This window comes from Macrotis lagotis, chromosome 1 (assembly GCF_037893015.1).
Source record: "Macrotis lagotis isolate mMagLag1 chromosome 1, bilby.v1.9.chrom.fasta, whole genome shotgun sequence".
Taxonomy (NCBI): domain Eukaryota; kingdom Metazoa; phylum Chordata; class Mammalia; order Peramelemorphia; family Peramelidae; genus Macrotis; species Macrotis lagotis.
Window position 1 is genome coordinate 352,060,118 of NC_133658.1, and position 23,021 is coordinate 352,083,138.

Genomic DNA, 23,021 nt, shown 5'->3' on the forward strand with positions numbered 1-23,021 from the left:
TACTGTCCTGACTGGCTGAGGATATCACCTTTTATGTCTCAATTGTGTACCTATTTCGATCTTATCTTGGTATAAGGTGTGAGATGTTGGTCTATACCTAGTTTTTGCCAAACTATTTTCTAGTTTTCCCAGCAGTTTTTGCCAAATAGTGAGTTCTTATGCCAGAAGCTAGAAACTTTGGGTTTATCAAACAGTAGATTATTACTATTTATTTTGTACATAATCTATTCCCATCCATAGTTTGCTGACTGAGTTCTTGTGAATCATGTAGGGAGAGTCTTTTAGATTCTATTCTTAAATCTTAATTATAAATTCCATTGAGTAATTTAAAGCCATGTACCTCTCATCAGTTTTCAGAATTTTTTGGTAGTGATGGATGCTAATTTGAAAAAGTTTTTCTATCATGTACTCTAATAATGTTAAAGTTTTTTCCTCCTTTTTAGTTAATTTTCTATAACAACCTTAGAGTAATGGGCTTTAGGTTTTATTAATATTTCAGGAGGGTGGTTGTTAGGGTATGTTCCCAAATGATTACAGTCCATTTTACCACTTTGAAAGCTAGCATTAAGAGTAATATTGAACAGGTGTTAATTGCTTTTAGCGGGCTCTTCCCATTCAGCTTTGATTTAGAATGTTTGTCTCGGCTTATCAAACCACAACATTGAAATAGGCACACATACTTTTTTGTCAGATGCTGTGGGGAAATAAGTTTGTTCATAATGATTAAAGCAGAAATTGAGATTTCTTTGTCTTGCCTGAAGGAGACCAGAGTATTTATAGATTTTTTTTTATCCATTGCTTCCTTGTAGCCTTGTGATTCGAACTTGGAGTCTTCAGGCTCTGACCCTTCTTGGTGTATATAATAAAATCTTAGACTTATTGAGCCAAAATATCATTTTGATAACATTGGAGAAAGATTACATGAAATTAAACTGTTGGATTTGTTTTTAGGAGCAGTTATAGCTTGTTATTTTTCATATACCTCAAATGGTTAATAAGATAATTTAGTTTGACTTTTATTTTGGTAGAGTGATTCTCTTTTTAAGACTATGTTCTAATGTTTCTTGTTGTCCTAGATTCATTCATTTCTGTTTGATCTATTTTTATTTTCAGAGATTATGCTCCTTGTACTAAACTATTTCTTCTTTCCTTCTCCCACAGCTCTTGTTTAATTTATAATGCCATTTAAAAAAATTTTTGCTTCATTTCTTTGAAAGTCTAGACTTTGAGGTAAAGTGGCATTTTTGTTTGAGAATCTGCTTATAGATACTGTGGAATTTTTCTCCTCTTCTGGGTCTATCTTGTGCATCCTTGGAGCCATAATTTTTTTTAATGTGTCTTCTTCAGGGCAACTAGGTGGATAGTGGATAGAGAGCACCAGCTCTGGGGTCAGGAGAATGTGAGTACAAATCTGGCCTCAGACATTTAATACTTGCTTAGCTGTGTGACCTTAGGCAAGCCACTTAACCCCATTGCCTTGCAAAATCCCCCAAAATGTGTCTTTTTCTGTTTACTCATTTTTTCTCAGTCTTATTTCTTTATTTGAGACTATACATCTGGAAAGAATGATGGGGCCTTTTTTTGGGGGGGGTGCTCTATCCACTGTGCTACCTAGCTGCCCCAGTATGGGGCCTTTTTTAGTCCCCATACCACCCTCCTTCTTTAGGTGTTCTTTCTTACTTGTGATTTCTTTATTTCTCAAGCCTCTGGAGTAGTTTTTGGGTGATATTGAACTATTAAATTTGTTTTCTGTGCTGCTTCAACTCCTTGTATCAGTTATCCTTTTACCTTTTGTCCTCAGTTGCTGATTAAGGGAATCTAGGATTTCTGATACGTTTTCCTTTTTTTCGTTCATTTCTGTAGACTTCCTTTTTGTTGTTTTTAATATGATGTTCTAGTGTTCTGCTCTTCAATTGAGTTAGATCTTTCAATGCCTTTCCACAAATCTTCAATAGTTTTCTCAAGTTACTTCTACTATGGTGGCCCTGGGGGTGAAGGAATTCCTTGATGTCTCCAACCTTTCCTACCAAGGCAGTAGCTACTACATAGAAGACTGTTTGCAGATTCTAAAATGGTTTTTAAACTTTTTTGTCAAATGCTGTGAGGAAATATGTTTGTTCGTAATGGTTAAAGCAGAAACTGACTTTTTTATTACTCTATTTTGGTATAATTGGTCTACCAGTTGAAGTCATGCCATCAAGCTCAAAAAGAACCTTTCAGAGTTCCAGTCTTAAATATGGCCATCTCCTTTTCAAGGTCATTAGAAACTACAGTACTGTGTTTGTCATTTTTCTCATTATAAAGTAGGATTTCTGGATTTTACATTAAAAAATAAAAATTTTCTATTACCCCCCCCCCCCGGGTTCTCAACTTTTCCCTGTTCACATTTTAGTAGCCCCTTGATTTCATTTCTTATTTCATCTTATGTGGTTTAGGGATGAAGTTGTCCTGTACTATTCAGCTATACATTATCGTGTGACTTGGAACTGAGAATACAATTGACAGAAAGTATAGGACCCTTGTTCAATTGATGAGATATGCTTCGTGTTCCAAAATGGTTCTGGGGCATAATGAAAGAGTTTATACTTTCAGTTCATTTCTTGAGTTACTCATGCTTTACCCAATTTGTGTTCAGCATCAATTGCACTAAAGTGTTTACATCAGCTGGGATATTGACATTTCTGGCTTGTTTTGATATGTTTTGCTTTCTTGTGTTGCCAGAATATAGTGAATACTGTACTGTTATCATGGTTTTGATACTTCTCTATTGTCTCTTCTATTTCTTCAATTCTTGGTAGGAGTTTCATCACACTGCCTAGGATACTCATCTCATTAGAGGTATCATCAGAGCCCCAGTTCATCAGCAAATCAGGGTTTCTTCCAGGCCTTCACAGCTATGTCTCAAGAAACAATGCTTTCTGCAGGACATTTGCTTGGCCTTGGAGGGAGGGATTATAATTATCATTATTATTATATGTGAAAACCCTCAGAATCTAAACAGAATAACTGGAAGTGGGAGCCCAGAGTCTTTTCTAGATGAAAAGCTCTAGCTTTGAGCTTCATCTGGGCCTTCAGCTTCTAAATCCACAAATAGCCAGGCTTCACCTTTTTAGCCACTGTTCCCAAGAAGTTACTTTTTTTACTTGCTCCCCCTTTCTAGGCATTACAACTGGGCTGTAAGTGCTCCAATGATCCTGTCCCTACAGGCCTTTCAAAAGAGTTTGCCTGAGGTAATGGAACAGAACTCCTCCATCTGACTTTCCTGCTCTGGCCAGGGAGCTTGTGGAGAGGAGTGAGCAATGGGGGGGGGGGGGGGGTTGGTGGGAAACTCCATTGTAAAACTCTAGGTTTCCTATGGAATTGGCCAAGAAGGGATAAAACTCCAAATCAGAGTTGATTCTAAATCCCAGAAGAGGGAATTTCCTAGTCCTTCAATTTAACTGGTCCTGATTCTGGATTTGTCCTATCTGCTTATCCCTTTTCTCTCTATATTTCCTAGGAAACTGCTCACAAGGACACTGATCCAAATGACTTTATCCTGGGGACTGAGGACAGTGGCCTTGGGAGTCATCCATAGTTTTTTCTTGGGGAAGTTTGGATGGGGAAATGGGTCAAGAGTTATTGTGAAGGGTTCTGAACTGTTGGGTGGGAGGAAGTGCCCTTAAATTCCCTTCTTCCATTCATTTATTCAGCAAGTTTTTACTATTTCATTTCCATTCTGTTATTGATATTTCTTTAATCCACAATGAGACCTAGACCAATAAATGCTGTGGTTACCAATACCCTGAATTCGAAGTAGTGCTACTACTCAAACTTTGAGTCATGAGTAATATAAACAGTGCCCTTCAGAGTAGGGAGAGTAGAGCCCACACACCCTGAGAAGATTATCTCTTCTGAGAACTCAGCCAGAAAGGGTTTTAGTTGTTGGTCTCCAGTGGTGATTGGGTGGGTGCCATTTGTTTGAGAGAATTATTCCCCAGAGAGGATTGTCCTGGGGACCATTTTGGCAGACATCCTGGTCACTGTATCCTTCCTGATCTTGACTGGCATTCAGAGCACTATTGACAAGCTGATGAAGGAGAAAATGTCCAAGAAAAGTACCCGCTGGTGGTTCTCCTGGGTGGCAAGGGACGCAATATCTGAGAAGGTAGGTGATCACCTCTTATAAGGCCCTTGGAATTGGTATGGTTGCCCTTTTAGAAGGACCCAGATGGAGGGGAGATAATATTGGTCTAAGGGACAAGATCTTTCCTTTTACCAAATAAGCTCATAGGAAAACTCTTCCCTGCAGAATGATGTCCAGGAGATGACAGCTACTTCAGTGGCACCTACTTCAAGGCAGAATTTTATTCAACAAGAGTAAGTTATCTTGGTCAGGAAGGACATTAGAGTCTTAAAGAGTTGTCTGTGGGTATCCCAACAGGATAAGTGGTTTATTTACTATCAGATAGCTAATACTGCCAGAGATAAGACTCAAACCCAGGATTAAGAGTTGGGAAATTAAATAAACCCTGTCCTCAAGGAGTTTACAATCTTAATGGGATAAGGAAACTAAAACTAGGGAGGGGGGGAATGAATGGAAAGATTACTCATATATGGGAGCATGATGATGATTGTGAAGTTAAAACTAAACAATAAGCAGGGGAGAAATAAAGTTGGTTGAGCTTTCAGGCTCTCTTTAAAGGGAGGCTTTGAGAGAAGTTTTTTGTCCCATCCTCCAGTCTTTCAGTAGAAGAGACAGAGGCAACTGAGGGTACTTAATGAAGTATGTATACCAAATGTCGAAGGGTTTCTTGGTGATGAACCATTCCTGGGGGAGGCATGATGGTAGAGTTGAAACCAAGCAGAGGGAAAGCAAGGGGAGGATTGGTCAGGGGAGCTTTATCAGTTCAATTTTCCCGAGTCACTTAAACTTATTTCTCCTTAGGATTGTCATTTAATGAGCAGAAGTAGGTCTTACTATCATAAATTTGGGAGGAGGGGGAACCTAAGAGGCCTGGATTTCCTATAGGCACAAGACTTCATTTGTTGAGAATGACCCTTTCTCAAGTCACTTAAACTTATTTCTCCTTAGGATTGTCATTTAATGAGCAGAAGTAGGTCTTACTATCATAAATTTGGGAGGAGGGGGAACCTAAGAGGCCTGGATTTCCTATAGGCACAAGACTTCATTTGTTGAGAATGACCCCTTCAGCAAGCCGGTGGTGAATGTCCCTTCTTCCCTGCCTCAAACTCCTACCTTCAAGAAGTCCCTTCGTCTCTCCTCTAATCAGATTGTAAGTTCAAGGTTTGGAGGGTTGGACCTTTTCTGCCTTTGGCTGGATCCAGGAAAGCATCCATGTTTCCATATTTCAGGAATGGGAGAGAGGGAGCTTGCAGGAAAGAAGAGGTCTAGGCAGAGATGGGTATAACCTTAAAAAAATACTCTGGGGCCCCATTAACTACCATCTTTTGCACTAAGCTGTAGTATTGCTTTGTGGAATAGACATTGACCCATTGAATGATATCTCCTTGGGTCTACCTTATAAAGAACACAACTTTGTGGTTCAAATGGATTGATTATGTATGGATTCCATAATCACAGCTTCTGTTCCTGGATTCCCTCCTCACCTCTCCCCCAGGGACAAGTAATCTACTGCTTGGAGATGCTTCCTACAGTCTCCATCAAAATGTAATGCATTCTGGGGCAGCTAGGTGGTGCAGTAGATGGAACACTGGTCCTGGAGTCAGGAGGACCTGTTCAAATCTACCTCAGGCACTTAATAATTACCTAGTTTTGTGACCTTGGGCAGGTCGCTTAACCCCCCATTATCTTGCAAAAACCAAAGGGGGAAAAATGTATCCCATTCTAATGGAAAGATCTGCCATCACTGAATGATTAGTATAGGAAGTGACTCAGAATGCTTAATCATATATGGATATTTGTTATGTAAATTATGTGACATGTTGGCATGGGGGGAGCTAGAGAGAACATAAAGAGATCTATAGCATAGAGTGGGTGCCTTGGGCTGCCTGGGTCTACATCTCTTTCTGTCTCTGTATCTGGCTTTTGCTAGGTTCTGGGCTGAGGGAGGAGGAGCTTTTGAGGGAAAAAGTAGGCATATGCATCTTATCAGAGAAATGGTGGACTGTGAGTGGGGATTGAGGCAGACAGCCATTATATTGATTTATTTTGCTTAACTGTGCTTTGTCACACAGGAGACTTCTCTTAGGGGGTGAAGAGTCATTAGGAAGTAACAATCTTGCTCTTGAAAGAGCTTCCATTTAAAATAATTTTTTAAAGACAGAAGAGAGGAAGAGAACTATCCAGAGGCTGGTAGAGGGAGGCAGGAAGCAACTAGGCTAGATCTCTCTCAGACTGGAGAGGGATTGGGTCTTTTTGGAGCTCCCTTTGATTCTCCCCTGATTCCCTTGGACTGTCACCAGCGAGATTTAAACCTGAAGGAAGGAGCCAATGATGTGATATTTAGTGTGACCACTCAGTATCAGGGTACCTGCTGTTGCCATGCCAATATCTACCTGTGGAACTGGTTCGACAAGGTGGTGATCTCAGACATCGATGGCACCATCACCAAGTAAGAAACACAGCAAGAAAGGAGGAAAGGGGGAGGTATGGGAGTAGGAGCTGGGAGAGGTGGCTTTCAGGAGGAGTTTGTGCTCCCCCAAAATCAAACACTAGCCAAATCCTGCTTGAAGGATCAAGGATAGAGTGAAAGAGGCCTTCCAGGCATTAGAAACCAGGCCAAGGTGGCTATGTATTGTCATACTTTAAAAAATGAAACATCTGTCATGTCTACCTTCCTCCTTCATGACTGACTAGATTCTCTAAAGGAAAAATATATGATGATAATGGCCATCATAATAACTCACATCTAAATTAGAAACATAGTTTGCAAAACATTTGACATATGTGTCCTGGTAGTATTATCCCCAATTTACAGCTAAGGAAATTGAAGGTCAGAGAGTTTAAGTGACTTCCCACAGTCACCCAGCTATTAAGTGTCTGAGATGGAATGAGAACTCACTTCCTCTCTCTCAGGCCAGCAGCCCATCTGCCCAGCAACCTCCCTCTGATCAATCAGTAGGATGAGCCAAAGCTTGGGTTAGCACACCACAACCAGCTGCCTGCTTCTGTCTGCTCCACAAGCTAGGAGTGAGTTTCCTATTTTTAAATAAAGTATAATTGTACTTTAAAATGTAAAAAAAAAATCCATTCTTAGCTCTTCTGGGAGGTAAGGCAGAGAACTGCATTTGACTCTCAGTCTGTAATGTGTGGACCCCAGATCTAAAGGTTTGAGTTTGTTCATTTATCCCTCATTTTTTGCATGCATGCATGCATGCATTCATAATCATACTGTTCTAATAGCTGGGCTGCTGTCCAATAATCAACATTGATCTTTTGGAAGCTTGTTCAAAGAGAGACAGCTCAGGGTAGTGGAAAGGCCATCGCACTTGGAGTCAGAAGAAACCTAGGGCTGAATCCCATTTCACAATGCCCACTGGCTGTGTGATCATGAGCAGGTTATCTCCTCTGTAAAACAAGGATACTTGCCACCCACCTACCTCATAAGGCTAGGCTGGGAAGAGAAAGAGTGCTAGAAAGTGCTAACCATTTGACTACTGTCCTGAAGTCCTGACCTGTCTCCAATACCTCCTGACTTCTCTTTCTCACAGGTCAGATGCTTTGGGTCACATTTTGCCCCAGCTGGGGAAGGACTGGACTCATCATGGTATCATTAAGCTTTACCACAAAATTCACCTGTGAGTGCTCCTGGAAGACTGAGGCTGCCAGAAGGATTCTGGCTCTGGGGAGGGAAGGGGTTCAGGTTGCCTTTCCTTCCCTCTCTAGGAACAGGTGCCACCAGGTAGTCATTTGGGCTTCCATGCCTGTCCCAGATGTTTTAACTAGAAAGGCTAAGTGAGAGGGGAGGGGGTATGTCCAGCTTCAATGACACTAGCAGCTCATGGGATGTGCCTTCGGAGATGGTGAATTCAGCATCTCCTATTCTTCACATGTCTCTGGAGGGTCTGAAGGTACAGAGGACATTGCTCTTGGTGGCAAGGTCTCTGACTTCAGGCAGATTTTTCTGTTCAGTGTCCCAGAGCTCATTTATCTGCTACCCCTGCAGGGGGTAGCCTGGGGGAATGACTTGAGCGTGGTGGCGGAGTGAGTAGTGTTGCAGTAGCTTGAGGCAGGCAGCTAACCAGATTTGCCACAGGGTGGCATAGGGTGCCAGAGCATTGTTTGAGAAAGCCAGGGCACAATTCAATACCTCTAGTATATTTTTTTTAGTTTTTGCAAGGCAATAGGGTTAAATGACTTACCCAGGGTCACACAACTAGGTAATTAAGTGTCTGAGGTCACATTTGAACTCAGGTCCTCCTGATTCCTGGGCTGGTGCTCTATCCGCTGTGCCACCTAGCTGCCCCTCTAGTATTTTTTTCCAAGTAACTCAGACATGATCTCAACAGAGGGATGATGGCTCACCTTCAAAGAGGTGCAACTTTATCTTTGCAGGATGATGGCATTGCTGGGACAGCAAACCCAGAATCTTTCCATGCTCTTTGCTCCTTGGGATTAGTGAAAGTAACAGGCCATGGGTTCACCCAGGCACCTTGGGAAGCCTCTAAGTCTACTTCAAGCCATTTTATTTCAATGTTGACCTTTCAACACTGCCAAAGAAGCGACAGAAGAAATTTATGAACTCTTAGGGTTAGAAGAGATCTCAAGGTCTAGTCTCTCCTTCTTTTCTGAAACTTGCAGTTTTCTTTAACATCCAGAGACAATTCTTGGGAAATACATGTTTCTACTATCTATGTGGGTTTTTATTATCCCTAAGTTTCTTCATTCCCTTCTGCTACAGTAGGACATAATTTATTCTTATCTTTATTTATTTATTTTACAATTTAAAAGTCTGTTTTGGAGGCATTTGGGATTATGGCTTGCCCAGTGTCACATAGCTATTGGTATCCAAGACTGGTTGAACTCAGGTCCTTGACTCCATGGTCAGAGCTCTATCCACTGTGCCAACTAGCTGTCCCAATGCATTTATTCTGAATTTATTCATCATGACTTCAAAGGACAATTTTCTTTTCACTCATCCTGGGTCCTTCATAGCTCTCAGGACTCCGCTTTAGTGCCTCCTCTGCCATCATTCTCCAGGTGAAATAACTGTAGGTCCCCTAAACCATTTTGTAAACTGGACCACAGCTTTGTTTTGCTTTTCCTCTACATTGACTTTTTGTTCTGGCCCCTCAGGGTGTGAATAAATGAAAGGAGGATTGAATGAATACAAGTGAGTAAATGAGTGAAAAAATGATTTCTTAAGCACCCACTATGTGCAGAAGCACTATTTGGAGGTCTGGGGATACAAATAGATAAGCAAGACTGCCTTGCCTGCTTTCTATGTGAAAAGAGAAGGGAGGAGTGTGGCAGGCTGACATCTGCCTAAGTCTTTGCCTGTTAGTTGGGGAGAGTAGAAAGTGAGTCAGAAGGGTTCTGAGCACCTTTCTGACCTTTCCCTCTGGATCTGAGTCTCTTCCTTGAATTGTATCTAGGACATGTTGAAGGCAGCATCCCAGAGGTGGAAAGCCTTGCTCAGAGCATCTCCCACTCCCATAATGTCCTGAGAGTAGGAGAGAAGAGTATGATGTTGGGCACCAGGACAGGTCATTGTCTCCAGGCAGATTTCCCCTTCTGGCTGGTGTCTGCTTTCCTGGCATGGTTAACTGGGAGATGATTCTGGTGGTCTTCAGGGGAGGATCTATAACAGGTTTTGTGATTTCTCTCCAGAAATGGGTACAAATTCCTTTATTGTTCAGCCCGATCCATTGGCATGGCGGAACTCACGAAGGGCTACTTGAAGTGGGTGAATGAGCAGGGCTTTGCTCTCCCCAAAGGCCCCCTTCTCTTGACCCCCAGCAGCCTCTTCTCAGCCCTTCACAGGTAAAATGTAACCCTTCTTATCCAAATTATGGTTTGGATACCCATGGAATCAACCAATTAATAAGCCAGACATTATTAAGGCCAGACATTGTATGGAGAGTATATATGGAATGACTTGACATAGCATCAGATGGTCTCTGTCCCCTTCTTCTGGGCATCTTGGAGCTTGGTCTTGTTGACTGAGAAAGATTCTGGATCCCTATGGGGTGAGGATGAAATCAAGGCTTCTATATATTGGATGTTACCTCTGATTACAGGTTGGAAATTTATCCCTATCAGAAACAGGATCCAAAACACTTTCAGCTGTGTTTTGTGACCTTCCTGTTCTCCAGTTTCAACCATACCTTCATTATTACGTAAGGTTTACAAAGTGAAAAACATTAAAAGTATAGTATAAATATTACCTGAGCTTTTCAGGTAAGGAAACCATCCAAGAGAGGCATCATGCCTACTGTCATACAACCAGCTGGAATTTGAGTCTGGACCTTCTGGATCCACATCACCACTTCTCGTCATCTGCATCATGTACAGCTTTTGATACTTTCCCTCAACTGCTTGGGAGAGGGTTAAAGACCTTGATCCCTTATGCAGTACTGGACTTGGAGTTAGGAGGGACCTATATTCAAATCTCACCTCTTAAACTTGTTAATTATGAACTTATAGAGAACCTGATTCTCATTTTCCCCTCCCTGATAGGACATATGTCATAGGGAGGTTGTGATCAAATGAGATGGTGATATATTTGAAAAATAGTTTACTATTGCTATCTCTGCTCTAGGGAGGTGATTGAAAGGAAACCGGAGGTGTTCAAGATTGAATGCCTGACAGACATCCATAATCTATTCCTGCCCCATGGAGATCCCTTCTTTGCTGGCTTTGGGAACCGACCCAGTGTGAGTGTGTTCTCTCTCTGCCTTCTGAGCTGAGCTGGGCCGAGCTAGGCCTCTCCTTCCCACCTCTCCAACCTCTCCCTTGCTTTTTCTAGGATGTCTTTGCCTATCTTCATGTAGAGATACCCAAATCCCGAATCTTCACTGTCAACCCCCAAGGAGAGCTCATTCAGGAACTTATAAAGAATCACAAGACCTCGTAAGTGTACCTTTCAAATCAGAGACCATCTATCTAGTCCATCTCCCTCATTTAACAGATGGAGAAACTGAGGCACATGAAGCTTAAAGAACTTGTTTGAGGTCTCACAGGAAGCAAATATTAGAGGGAAAATTTGAGCTCAGCTCCTTTGACTTTAGAGCTCGTGTTCTTTACACTGCATTGTGTTTTAGAGTAGAGCACTTTGTCTGGTCTCAAGAGGACTTGAATTCAAATCCAGTCTTTGTCACAGTGGTATAACCTTTGGCAAGTCATTTAACTGCCACCTGCCTCAGTTTCCTCATCTGTAAAATGGAAATGATAATAATAGCACCTACCTTGCAGGATCATTGGGAGGATCAAATAAGAAAATAATTGCAAAATGCTTAGCATAGTACCTAGCACATAATTAGTCCTATATTATGGTGATATCTTTGATCCATCACACAAGAACATTTGTGATAAGAAAGAATAAACTAAAAAAAAAAGAAGTTGGTTTGGGTCAGGATTGGACTCATGGGACTTCTCCTCTGCCACCTCAATCCTTGCCTGTCTAGAAAGTCTGGGTTTTCTAGGTAAATAGAGATGGCAAGTGTCTGAGAGGCCTGGAATCCACAACTTGGGTTCTTTGGTTGAAGTTATTCCAAGGTAAAGTGTGTGCATTCCAATTTGTAAAGTACTCTATAAAGGCCAACTCTTTTCTGAGGTGAGAAGCCAGTGTGGCAGGCTCAGAGCCAAGAAGGCCAGGAAAAGTCCCAGCTCTCACAAAGGCTGACTAGAGGTTCCTGGGCAAGTCACCTGCTCCCTTAGAGCCCTGGTAGAGGAAGTTTCCTCACTTGTGAGATTTCATTTCCAATGAAATCACAGGTCCTGACCCGTCCTATTCCAATCGGAAAAAAGATATGGTGAAGCCAGAGAGTGTGATCTCATGCCTTGCCCCTGGTCTTTCTCCCACCTTTAGGTATGACCGCCTCAGGGATTCTGTGGAGCTCATGTTTCCACCCATAACAGCAGGGCCCACTGTGCAGATGGTCGATCCAGAGTTCAGCCAGTTCTGCTTCTGGAGGGATCCCTTGCTTAAGATTCACCTGAAAGACCTTGAAAGTCTCCTGGATTAAACCTTTCTCCACCCATTGTACCTCTGCACACATACACACACACATATTTGTACACATGCATGCATGCACACACGCATGCACACTCACACATGTGTACACACATGCACACACACACACACACACACACACATCTTGCTCCAGGAGGGCAAAAGTCAGTCTCATCTTCTCCTTTCCCAGAGTTGTTTGAGGGCCTGATTCAGATTCAGAACTGGAAGTTCCAATGTGGTCTCTTGTCCCAGCATGGGCTGTGATGGATTAGAACTGGTGACACTGAGCAGAGAAGCATGATATGGGGACAGCAAGGGCCTGGGGCTCCTCCTGGGGTAGGCCAAAGGGGGCCCTTCTGCCTGGCCAGCTGAACTAGCGATCTCTCTTGCTCTAGTTCATAGGATATGGAAATATAGCATTGGAGCCGGAAGAGGGGAGGGAGCCCAGTGTGGAAAGAGGTTTCAGTCTTGTTGTCCTGCAGAGATTAAACCAAGAGCATTTAGCTGCCCTTGAAATTTATTTTATGTCTCAACCTGCCTGCCTGTCTATACATTGTTCAGGATGTTTCCCTTTGAGCTCATTCTCTAAGTAGCAGCTTGGTGTAGTGGAAAGCATACTGGACTGAGAATCAGAAACTTGGATTCAAACTTGGCTGTATCACTTACTACTTTTGTGACTATGAGAAAGTCACTTTTTCTTTGGGGCCCCCATTTCCTAATCTGTAAAATGATTGAACTCGATGATCATCAAGGTTTTTTAGTTTTCAAGACTATGTGAGTGCCTATGTAATATAGTAGATAATACTGGATTAGGAGTGAGAAAGAACTGGGTTCAAATCTCAACACATACTCTGTGTAACTTTTTGTAAGTCAACTAACCTCTAAACCTTAGTTTCCTTATCATTATCAAATGAAATCATATTTGTAAAGTGCTTTGCAAATGTTATAGAGATGTATAACTATAATCACCATTATGACTTCTATCTTCTGGCTCTCTTGCAGCTTCTGTCTTCACCTATCTGTCCATCCATGGCGAGGCTTCTTCTGCCTCCTTATCCTGTCCTCAGCTTGCACCAAGCCCAAAGGACAGATTATTCTTGAATGTGCTTTCTAGCTCCTCCCGCCCTCTTATCCCTTTCCCCCTCTCCAGGAGTACTATCTCTTAGGATTTTTCTTTTTGAGGTCAGAAAACAAACATGGAATCACTACTTTGAGATTCCAGTGTAAAAGATGATCAGAATCACCATGAGACAACTAGATACAGATTTATAGAAATCCAGAACATTAGAATGGGATTCTAATCCAACCCCCTCACTTTATACATGAAGAAACTCAGATCTGTAGAGGGGCAGTGAGCCACCAAAGATCATGCTAGAAGGCAGATAGTCAAAAGGTAGATGAACCCAAGTATTCCCATCTAAGGTTCTTGCCATTGCACCATACTGCCTTGTGAAGGTGGTGTGATATTTAATGGAATGGAGTATAGTTTACACTCAGGGACAAGAGTTACAAAATGTGAATAGTGTTGTTTGGGGAGCTGGGACATTGCTTATATTCAGGGACAAGTGTTCTTTTAAAGTATGGGTTAAGTACAAGCATATTGGGCAGGATGATGGCTTATATACAGGAACTTGTAAAGTGGGTGTGATGAGCAGAGCAATGGCTTATATTCAAGGACAAGTATTGTTATAAATGTGGATAAGAAGACGACTTCTCCCATAGTTTTAATTCCCTTTTCTCCATGAAAATTGTGTAGGGGAGTAGGTAGGGTGACTCTGCCTCCATCCAGACTAAGTACATGCTTGAATAACAGAAGCATCTGCCTCAATACTTAATGCTGACAGAGGATCCTGAGTGTTGGGAAATGAGTTGATTTTTCTTTCTGAAGGGTATTAGCCTGAGCCAACGCTCAGCCCTCAGCCCTTTGCCCCCAGCCCCCAGCCCTCTCAGATCACTGTAGAAATGGGGTGAGGAGCACCTAGGATTTTAAGCATCAGCTATTCTACTTCCAGGGTAGGAGGGGTCTCTGGTCAGCTTCTCTGGACACTTGGGGGCAGTAGAGAAGTTGATGTTCACAGGTCAGAGAGCTGATGACCCCAGCACTCTCTTGTTCAGTCTCTGAGACAAATCACACAATCACTTCTCCTGGGCCTTATGCCTGAGCCTCCCTTCTGCTCTTTATTAGTGACCTAACATAGGATCTTGTCTTGGCTTAGCATGGGAATTCAATCAACTGCTTAAGGTTTTGTAGAACTTAAAAATATTAAAGGGGAGAGGGACATTAGAGATGATCTGGGTCAACCTTCCTGATTTTATGCATAAGTGAAGGTGAAATTGTGGTCTACTACTGCTATTCCCATCACCACCACTATCACCATCACCGCCTCTAGTGCCACACTACTATCCCTGTACTATTACCACCACCACTATTACTATACTACTACAACTGCCACTACTACTAATTTTCATATAGAACTTTACATTTTGCAGAGCACTTTAACCCATTTGATCCTCACAACACAGTGACATAGGTGTTCTCATTATTCCCATTTTATAGAAGAGGAAACTGAGGCACATAAAGGTTAGATAACTTGGTTTTTTTTTAGTGAGGTAGGACTCAACACTAGTCTCCCTGACTCCAAGTCCTATGCTCTATCCATTGTGCCACCTAGGTGTCTCAAAGTCACACAGTTGCCGAGAGAGGGCATGAACCCAGATCTCCCGACTTCCAGTCTTGTCTTCTGTCCAATCAACCATCTTGAGGAACTAAAATGAAAGCATTTTTTCTCTTCTGTATTGATGGCATTGGGTGGAAGATGCACCTTGCCTGCTTGTCACATTCCTTTGGTTTAGGGACTTAACCCAGGATGCCTTCTTGACTTAGGATGGGGAGTCAACCAACTGCTTACTGTGTCAAAGGGATTATTCAAGGTGGGAGGAACTTTAGAGGAGAATTGGGTCAACCTTACAACTTTTACATGTAAGGAAGTATAGTTCCTCCCTCTTCCCTAATTGTCAGGGTTCTGGTGTCCTCCCCTCCCCCAGGGCTGATAACAGACTCTTACAAGTCAAAAAGGATCCCCAAATCTGTCCAAGTTCCTCTGGAGACAGCTCTGGGACAAAGGCACTGGTGTGTGGAGACAAGCATGACCCTGCCGTGTCCCCTCGGCTCCGGGTCCTGTTTCCCATAATCAAAGGGATCACTTTCTGACTGGCAAGAAGCTTTAATCCATTTCCTGCCCTCCTCAAACATAACAGTTTCAAATCCAAATGAAACACATAATATCAAAAGAAAACAAGGGAGACCTAACAGAATCTTCTACATGGGAGGGGTGATGGTGATGCTGATCATCATCTCTTCCCCCATTTCTTCTTGATCTGGGAAAAAACCCTTTCCACTCTAAGGGTGTCCTGAGAGGGCTAGAACCTATACTCCCTTTACTCTCTGGAGGAATTCAAGGTTCTAAGTCCCCCTGTCCCTGAGCAGGGAGAACCAGGCTGGGAGCCTTTTCCAAAGGGCCTTTCAAGAGGCCAGACATTAGCACCATCAATTACAAGCTGGCTTCATGCTAGGATGTCCCACCAAGCAGGCCTTTGGGTGGGTGAGCAGCTGGACATTAGGGTCTGCACAATTTCACCCTGATGGGTTTAAAGATTGACCCTGTTTTGCTCAGACTCCACTATTTGGTTGAGAATAATTCGTGCTTTGATAGGCATCTATGAATGGAGACAAAGGACAAGACAGCTGAAAGGGGATCTTCACAGTCATCTTCTCCAAGCCCCTTCCATCTCATTTTACAGCTGAGAAAAGTGGAGGCCCAAAGATCCTAACTTGTCCAAAATCACACAGGTAGTTAATAGTCAAACTAGAGTTTCACTCCATACCCTCACTCCAAATCTTAGGCTCTTTTCATGACCCCACAGGACTGGTCAAGGCCCCATTTTCCTCAGGGGCCATGCTTAGGGAAGGTCCTTTCCTTAATGGGATGGAAAAGAGTATGAGGGGAAAACAGTCTCACAAGCTCCTGTATCTTTAGGAACTTCCACTGTTTCCTGCGGGGCCTGCTTTCCTTCCCCTTGAGAAGAAAGCAGATGCCTATACCTCCCTTAGAGGAGGGGGAGGCTCTCAAGGAAGAACTCTCATCTCTAGATTGAATTTCCCCCCCCCCCCAAGGTTTTCCCAGTTAGTCCAAGCACTTGGTGTTCTCAGACCTAGAAAGGGAGGTTCCTCAGAGAGATGCAATGTTGCAGTGTAAGGAATGGGAGAATCCCAGGAGGAATCTCAGCTACCCAGGCATGGAGACCCTGCTGAGGAAGAAGTCAAGGGAGGCCCAAAGGAGAGGCACTGATGAAAGCAGAGTGGGAAATGAAGGAATCTAGTTTCCATGGAACAAGTCTTGGGGAAAGTCTAGCTCATCCTAGTGATGAGTTAAAACTTCCATCAGAGTCATTGCCCAAGTGATGTATATCTGGGGCTTGGTGACGGGAATCCTGTGGGCCTGACGTGATTGAAAAAGCCTCAGAGAGGCTGCAGAGTCCAGCATCCTGCAGTACTGGATTTTGTAGTTTTAAGTTGCACTGAGAATGGCTGATTTCATGTTTTTTTGCCAAATGGGAAGGCTTCATGAGCCATGGGTTGATGAGCTGAGAGGATGGGATCCTGGAAGTTCCAAAAATGGTTTTTCAATGTGGGGGGGGGCAGGGGTGACTTTTGGCAGTAGAAAAGAGGACCTCAAAGGGTTTGAGCCAAACTTGATCCTGTATCTGACTAGTTCTGCTGCTGCTCTCCAAGCACTGGCAGAGGCCCAATGTGCTCTGACAGCTCAGACACTTTGGCCTGGCAGTCCATGAGGCCATCTTGGAGGCTGATGATCTGCTGGGAATGGGTGACCAAGGTTCTGTTCAGCTTGTCCATGTGGCCCCACAACCCCCCTATCCGTCTCAGGACCTCATCCTGAAGGTTGTCCAGACCTCCAGCAATAAGACCAAGCTTCCCACACGTGCTCTCCACCTGAGCCACCCGCTGCTCAAAGTGATCCACCTCCTGCTGCACTTTTCTTGCTGCTTCTTGGCAGCTGCTCAGGCCACCAGCCAGCCTGGCTTTGAACCTCTCCAGGTCCCCCTTGAGGCCCATGACCTGCTTATTGCTCACCAGGAGCCTGGATCCCTGATCACTGACCTTGGCTTGGATCGAGTGGACCTCGTCCTCCACTCTCCGTTCCCGTTCATCCAGGGAGGAGTTGACATATGAGATGGCATCCGAGTACTGACTGACTGAATCTTTGAGGCCGGTGAGGGATTTGCTAACAGTGTTGAGGTTGATCTTGAGCAGAGTGATTTCTCCTTGGAGAGAGTTGGTCACTGCTTCCTCCAGCTGCCTCTGGATTTCTGAGACGGTGGCATTGAGCTTCTGAAGGAGGTCAGCATTGCTGTCCACCTGGAGCAGCAGGGCTCTGCTCTTACTCTGACATTCTTTCACTTCTGTGGTGAGGGTCTCCATATCTTTTGATGTGGAGCCCCCAGAACATATGCTCTCCAGGGAGGTGAGCCTGCTCTCCACCACAGCCAGCTCCTGGAGGGTCTGCTGCCGGGTATTGGCCAACTCCATCTCCACCAGGGGCAGGGTTGCCCCTTCCACAGATCTCAGGGTGCTGATGTTTCCCAGCTCACCTACTATGGTCATGAACCGATCCTCCATGGTCTGCATTCTGTCCTCCACTGTGGTTCGGATGCCATCTAGCTCAGAGCCCACCAAGCCCTTCATGCCTTCTTCTAGACCTAGGCAACAGCCATCTATCCCTCCCTCTGTAGCATTAAGCCTGGCCTCCAGGTCTTCTAATCGCTGGTCAACAAAGTTATCCAGGATGGTGGTGGCTACTGGACTAATTTCCCCATCTAATTGGGAAGCTTGACTCCTTTGAGCTTCAGCCAGGGTATGCAGACCCTTCTCAAGAATGTCCATTCTTTCAGTGACAAATGTCAAGTGGCTACAGCAGTCTTCCACCATGGTCAGCCCCTGAATCTGAGTCTCCAACAGTGAGAGTTCTTTTTTGATCTCCAGTTCCTTCCCATCCAGGCTCTGCTGAAGCCTGAGGCTCGTAGCCTTCTCCTCCTCACACTGCTGCTGCATCTCCTTGATGCGGAAGTCGCATGTGGTCTGCAGGTCAAGAAGTTTCTTCTCAAAGCCATCCAACAGGTCACCCCAGAGGTGGCTCAGTCTCTGGTCAATGTATTCCTCTAACAGGTTCAGGGAGGTGAGGGGGGATGGCCGGGTCCCCTCCAATAGATGCTTTATCTGAGTATCATGACCCAGGACCAGGCTGTGAACCTCATCTAGAAGGCTGGTCTTGGTCTGGAGGACATCACTTACCTCTGTCACCTTGGTCAGGATCTCCCCTAGTGTTGGGAATGGGCTCCCTGCTTTGTCTGCAGGATCCACAACTCCACCAGGGATTATTCCAAAGCCCACGGGGGCATCTGGTGCAGTGGGGGGATTCCCCAGGGCACCAGTCATTCTGCTGCTGTCCCCACGTACAGTCAGCTGTAAGTGATCTCCTAGCCCAGCCACAAGTCCACTGAGGGTACCATAGGACTGGATGAGGCGCTGGACATCTCCCTCCAGTCGAGCTAACCTTTCACCAAACAGCCCAGGGCCTTTCCTACCTAGGAAAGAGAAAATAGAATAACAGCATATAGATATGGGAATTCCGGCCCTAGACATATTCCTCACTCACCCTCAGGAAGGATCCCAGGTTGATAAAGGTTGTAAACTAGAAGGGACTTTTGGTAGTCATTCAGTCCAACCCCTTCATTTTATAAATGAGAAACTGAGGCCTAGAGAGGGAAAGGGACTGCCCAAGGTCACACAGTGAATACTCAAAATCATACCCAGTTTAACTCCCCACTCTGCTTCAAGCCACTAGTTTCCCTGAGTGGGGTGTGGGAAAGAATATGGAAGGAGGCTCTGGGTACTCTGTGTCTGAATCCTACATTCTTCCAGCTTGGAATGGCTCTCATCGCCCTACCTATAGGCCTAACTTTTGGAGCCTAGTTTCAGAGAAGGCTTCAGGAGCTGGCTACTCATTGGCTCACCATAGAGATGGCTCTTGGGTCCTGGGAAAGGGCTGGTGGGCAGTCTGGCATAAGGAGGCACTCTGGGACCTTGAAATGGCTTCTGCCCAGAGGGAGTCTGGGGGCGTGGCTGAGGTAGGAGGGTTCCTGAGTCAGTGAATGGATCAGAGCAGCCTTCTCCTGCCAAGCCCTGGCAGCAACGCCAGGCCAGCTCTGTGATGGTCTTGTAGCCAATTTTGTATCTGGGTCTAAAGAGGGTGCGATACCTGGAATGGAGAGAAGAGAAAATTGACCTTTTTCGTGAATTATGGGATAGTAATAACCAGTACTCACTCAACTCAAGCTAAACTAATATCATGGCTTTTGGATCTTGGTCTTTGTCCCCTGCCCCTGTTCAGGTCAGCCCAACCACATAGCCCTTGGCCTAAAAGAACAGAGTTGAGTAGGGAAGGGGAAGGAAGATTTTTTTCTGGTTCCTGACAACAAGGTCCATCTTGCTAAACACTGAGGAAATTGAATCCCAGAGAGGTTAAAATGACATGGTCATGGTCACTCAGTGTCTGAGCTGAGCCCAAAACCCAGATGTCTGTCTCTAAAGGTCAAAATAATTGTGCAAAGTTAGCTTTTCTCTCCTCCCTCCCCTCACATGTTCTCTACCTCTATCTTGAGAAGCAGTAGTGTGAATTTGGGCTAAATTATAGGGACTACTTTTACTAGTCAGTCACAGGAAGATAGTCCACAGGGTCCTTGAGGATAGAGATGGGGGGGGGGGTAATGGTGATGGATTTCCCACTATAGCTACTATTTCCCTGAGCTGACACTACAGATGCCCAGATAAATAGGACCCTAAACATTGCCTAAGGGAACTACTCTTTTTTTTGGGGGGGGGGGTTAAGACAATGGGGTTAAGTGGCTTGCCCAAGGCCACACAGCTAGGTAATTATTGTCTGAGACCGGATTTGAACCCAGGTACTCCTGACTCCAGGGCCAGTGCTCTATCCACTGCGCCACCTAGCTGCAAGGGAACTACTCTTGAATATTGTCATCTGCTCTATACCTTCTCATTCTCTTTTTAGTCTAGAGGTGATATGGAACATAGTATCCATAGAAGATACTGAATACCAATACCACAGACTGAGTGGACAAAACTTCTGGCAAGGAGGAGCTGATTGTTCCTACTCAGGTTACAACTAGGGATTCTGTGGTTCTGTATACCAGTATAAGAAGGGTATTGATGATCATAGGATGATAGATTTCAAGACAGAGGGATCCTAAGAAGTCATCAAGTCCAGTTCCCCTCCTCCCCCCATTTTACAGCTCGGGAAATGACCCGGAGATGCTGAATGATTTAGTGTGATCCAAAAAGAATTCAAACTGAGGACTCCCCTACTCCATGTTGAGCATTCAGAGGAGGCAGCCAGCATTGGGAAGTGCCTCAAGTCTATGTTAGTGGGTGGGGAAGGGGTATTAGAGAAAACTGTGGCTTCTTTTGAATGCTTGACAGTAATCGGAGGAATTTGTTTTTTTCTCTTTGTCTCCAGAGAGCAAAACTAAGATAAATGGGATGGGATGTAAAGAAGTTAACTTGTAACTAGCAGAGACATGTGAACCAAGAATAGACTGCCTCAGGAAGGAATGAGCTTCCCATATCTGAAAGTCTCCAAGGTCAGCTTGGAGAAGCACTTTTAAGATGAATTGTATGGTTACACTAGCTGATCCACAAGGCCCCCTTCTATCTTTAAAAGAACTGAAGTAGGGCAGCTAGGTGGCGCAGTGGATAAAGCACTGGCCCTAGAGTCAGGAGTACCTGGGTTCAAATCCGATCTCAGACACTTAATAATTACCTAGCTGTGTGGCCTTGGGCAAGCCATTTAACCCCATTGCCTTGCAAAAAAAAAAAAAAAGAACTGAAGTGATGCTATGGGAAGAGCTTTAGCTAGCAAGCTCACTCCTCTTTATAGAATTGACCAAATACAGTGTCATCCTTCCCTCTTTAGGGAATACTCTGGAGGCTACATCATTTTTTAAAATTTTATTTAAGGCAATGGGGTTAAGTAACTTGCCCAAGGTCACACAGGTGGGCAATTATTAAGTGTCTGAGGTCAAATTTGAACTCAGGCCCATTTGACTCCAGGGTTGGTGCTCTCCTGGCCACATCTCTTCCTACAAATTCTCAATCTCTGAGCCACAACTAGAGGCAGAGAGCTATCGTAGAGAACATACTGGGCTTGGATTTGGAGACCTGAGTTTGAATCCCCAGCCTGGCACTTTGGAGTTAGACAAAGAAATCCCTATTTCTCTGAGCCTCTGTTTTCTCTTCTGTAAAATGTGTCCTGTAAACTGGAGTTCTTACTACATCCACATCTGCTTCTGCCTGAAATACCTAGAAGATTCTGGCATAAATCTCAAATATCTCATATCTTCTTCACCTACCAAGCTCTAAGTTTCTAACTGAAGAATCCTACCCTTCAGACATATTTAATGTGCCCTTTAGTGAGGGAGGGAAGGGAGAGGGGGATGGGAGCTGGAATCTAAGCCAGCTAAGAGTTGGATAGGATCAACCTTGTGACTTCAGGGACACAAGCAGAGGACAAGCTGGTGAGTCCTGGAAAAGAGCAGTCTGGGACTTAGATACCTCCCTTTTGGCAATCCCCTCCCCCATTGGGGGGGAGAATTGAAGGGCTGACAGGAGGCAGGAGGGGTGAATGGGAAAAAGTGGAGGGGGGGAGTCCCTGCGTCATCATCCTTCCCTGACTGCCAGGCAGAGAAGCCCCTACTCTCCAAACTCTTGGCTCCTGCCTGCTCCCATTGGAGAGCTCCACATGACTTGAAGGTTTCCACTCCTCCCGGCCTGTTCCATGATCTCAGCAGCAGGCAGTATGATGGCCCAGGCTTTCTAGGATTCAGGGAGAGACCGGAGGGCAGGACTGTACAGGCCAGCTCTCTTGTTCCCACTGCACAGATGCCCAGGCAGATGTGCATCTTCACACAGACCCACGCCTACATATTTTTACAGAGCCATATACACATTGGCAAACCTTCATGTGCTCGTGCATAGACACGTACTTTGAAACACATACCCCGTACACACCTACACACTTTTCTAGAAACAAATCCAGCCACACATTGATCTAACCTTCCATAAATGCCCATACATTCTCCATTATCACTTCCCAAGAGACAAATGTAGACACACTCACACAGACAGGTACATATGTGTGTATATATATATATATATATATATATATATATATATATATATATTTCCAAGAGGACAAAGACAGACATATATAAATATGCTCCCATGAATTCACACACACACATATATATATATATGTATATACATATATATATATATATATACATATATATATATATATTTCACACACACTGTCCTAACCTCACACACATAAATGCGTACTTGATTTAGTCCAAGTTTTCTTAAAATTTTTTGAGTCCTGTACCCCTTTGGCAGTCTAGTGAAGCCAATGGTCTCCTCAGAATAATAGGGCTTTTTGGTTTGTTTTAAATTCAAAATTGATGGAAATGCTGAATTTCACTTAGCGGTTAATGAAAATAAATTTGTATTTTTTTCCAAACAAGTTCACAGATTTCCTAAAGTCTGTTCAGGTTAAGAACCCCTAGTTTAGATACCCACCTCCTTCCCTCTACTTTGTTTCCACTTGCCCTCTCCCCAACAATCCAGTTTCCACTATCCTCACTCTTCTGAAACTTCATTCTCCATTGTCCCAATCCATAAAGTATTATTTTTGGTCCTCACCCTCTAGAATATCTTTGCAATATTGGACTCCC

At 44.1% G+C, this 23,021-nt stretch overlaps 2 protein-coding genes across 8 annotated transcripts in view; one reads left to right on the forward strand and one right to left on the reverse strand.

Moving 5' to 3' along the window:
- Nucleotides 1–12,657, forward strand: part of LPIN3 (lipin 3) — a 39,479-nt gene extending 26,822 nt beyond the window's left edge. For 6 of the 7 annotated variants that reach the window (XM_074211968.1, XM_074211970.1, XM_074211969.1 and 3 more), the window contains 10 exons: nt 3,161–3,230; nt 4,055–4,147; nt 4,292–4,359; nt 5,159–5,276; nt 6,427–6,575; nt 7,675–7,761; nt 9,794–9,946; nt 10,725–10,839; nt 10,932–11,035; nt 11,994–12,657. In XM_074211968.1, coding sequence (XP_074068069.1) covers nt 3,161–3,230; nt 4,055–4,147; nt 4,292–4,359; nt 5,159–5,276; nt 6,427–6,575; nt 7,675–7,761; nt 9,794–9,946; nt 10,725–10,839; nt 10,932–11,035; nt 11,994–12,150 — 1,114 coding nt within the window. In that variant the 3' untranslated portion in view covers nt 12,151–12,657. The remainder of the gene's footprint in view (nt 1–3,160; nt 3,231–4,054; nt 4,148–4,291; nt 4,360–5,158; nt 5,277–6,426; nt 6,576–7,674; nt 7,762–9,793; nt 9,947–10,724; nt 10,840–10,931; nt 11,036–11,993) is intronic. The other variant, XM_074211972.1, reaches the window with a different exon arrangement.
- An 873-nt stretch (nt 12,658–13,530) lies between these two features.
- The window catches only part of EMILIN3 (elastin microfibril interfacer 3), a 17,085-nt gene continuing 7,594 nt past the window's right edge, over nt 13,531–23,021 (reverse strand). The window contains exons 3-4 of the mRNA XM_074211974.1: nt 19,230–19,474; nt 13,531–18,800 (exon numbers count right to left, since the gene is read on the reverse strand). Of these exons, the coding sequence (XP_074068075.1) occupies nt 16,906–18,800; nt 19,230–19,474 (2,140 nt within the window). The 3' untranslated portion in view covers nt 13,531–16,905. The remainder of the gene's footprint in view (nt 18,801–19,229; nt 19,475–23,021) is intronic.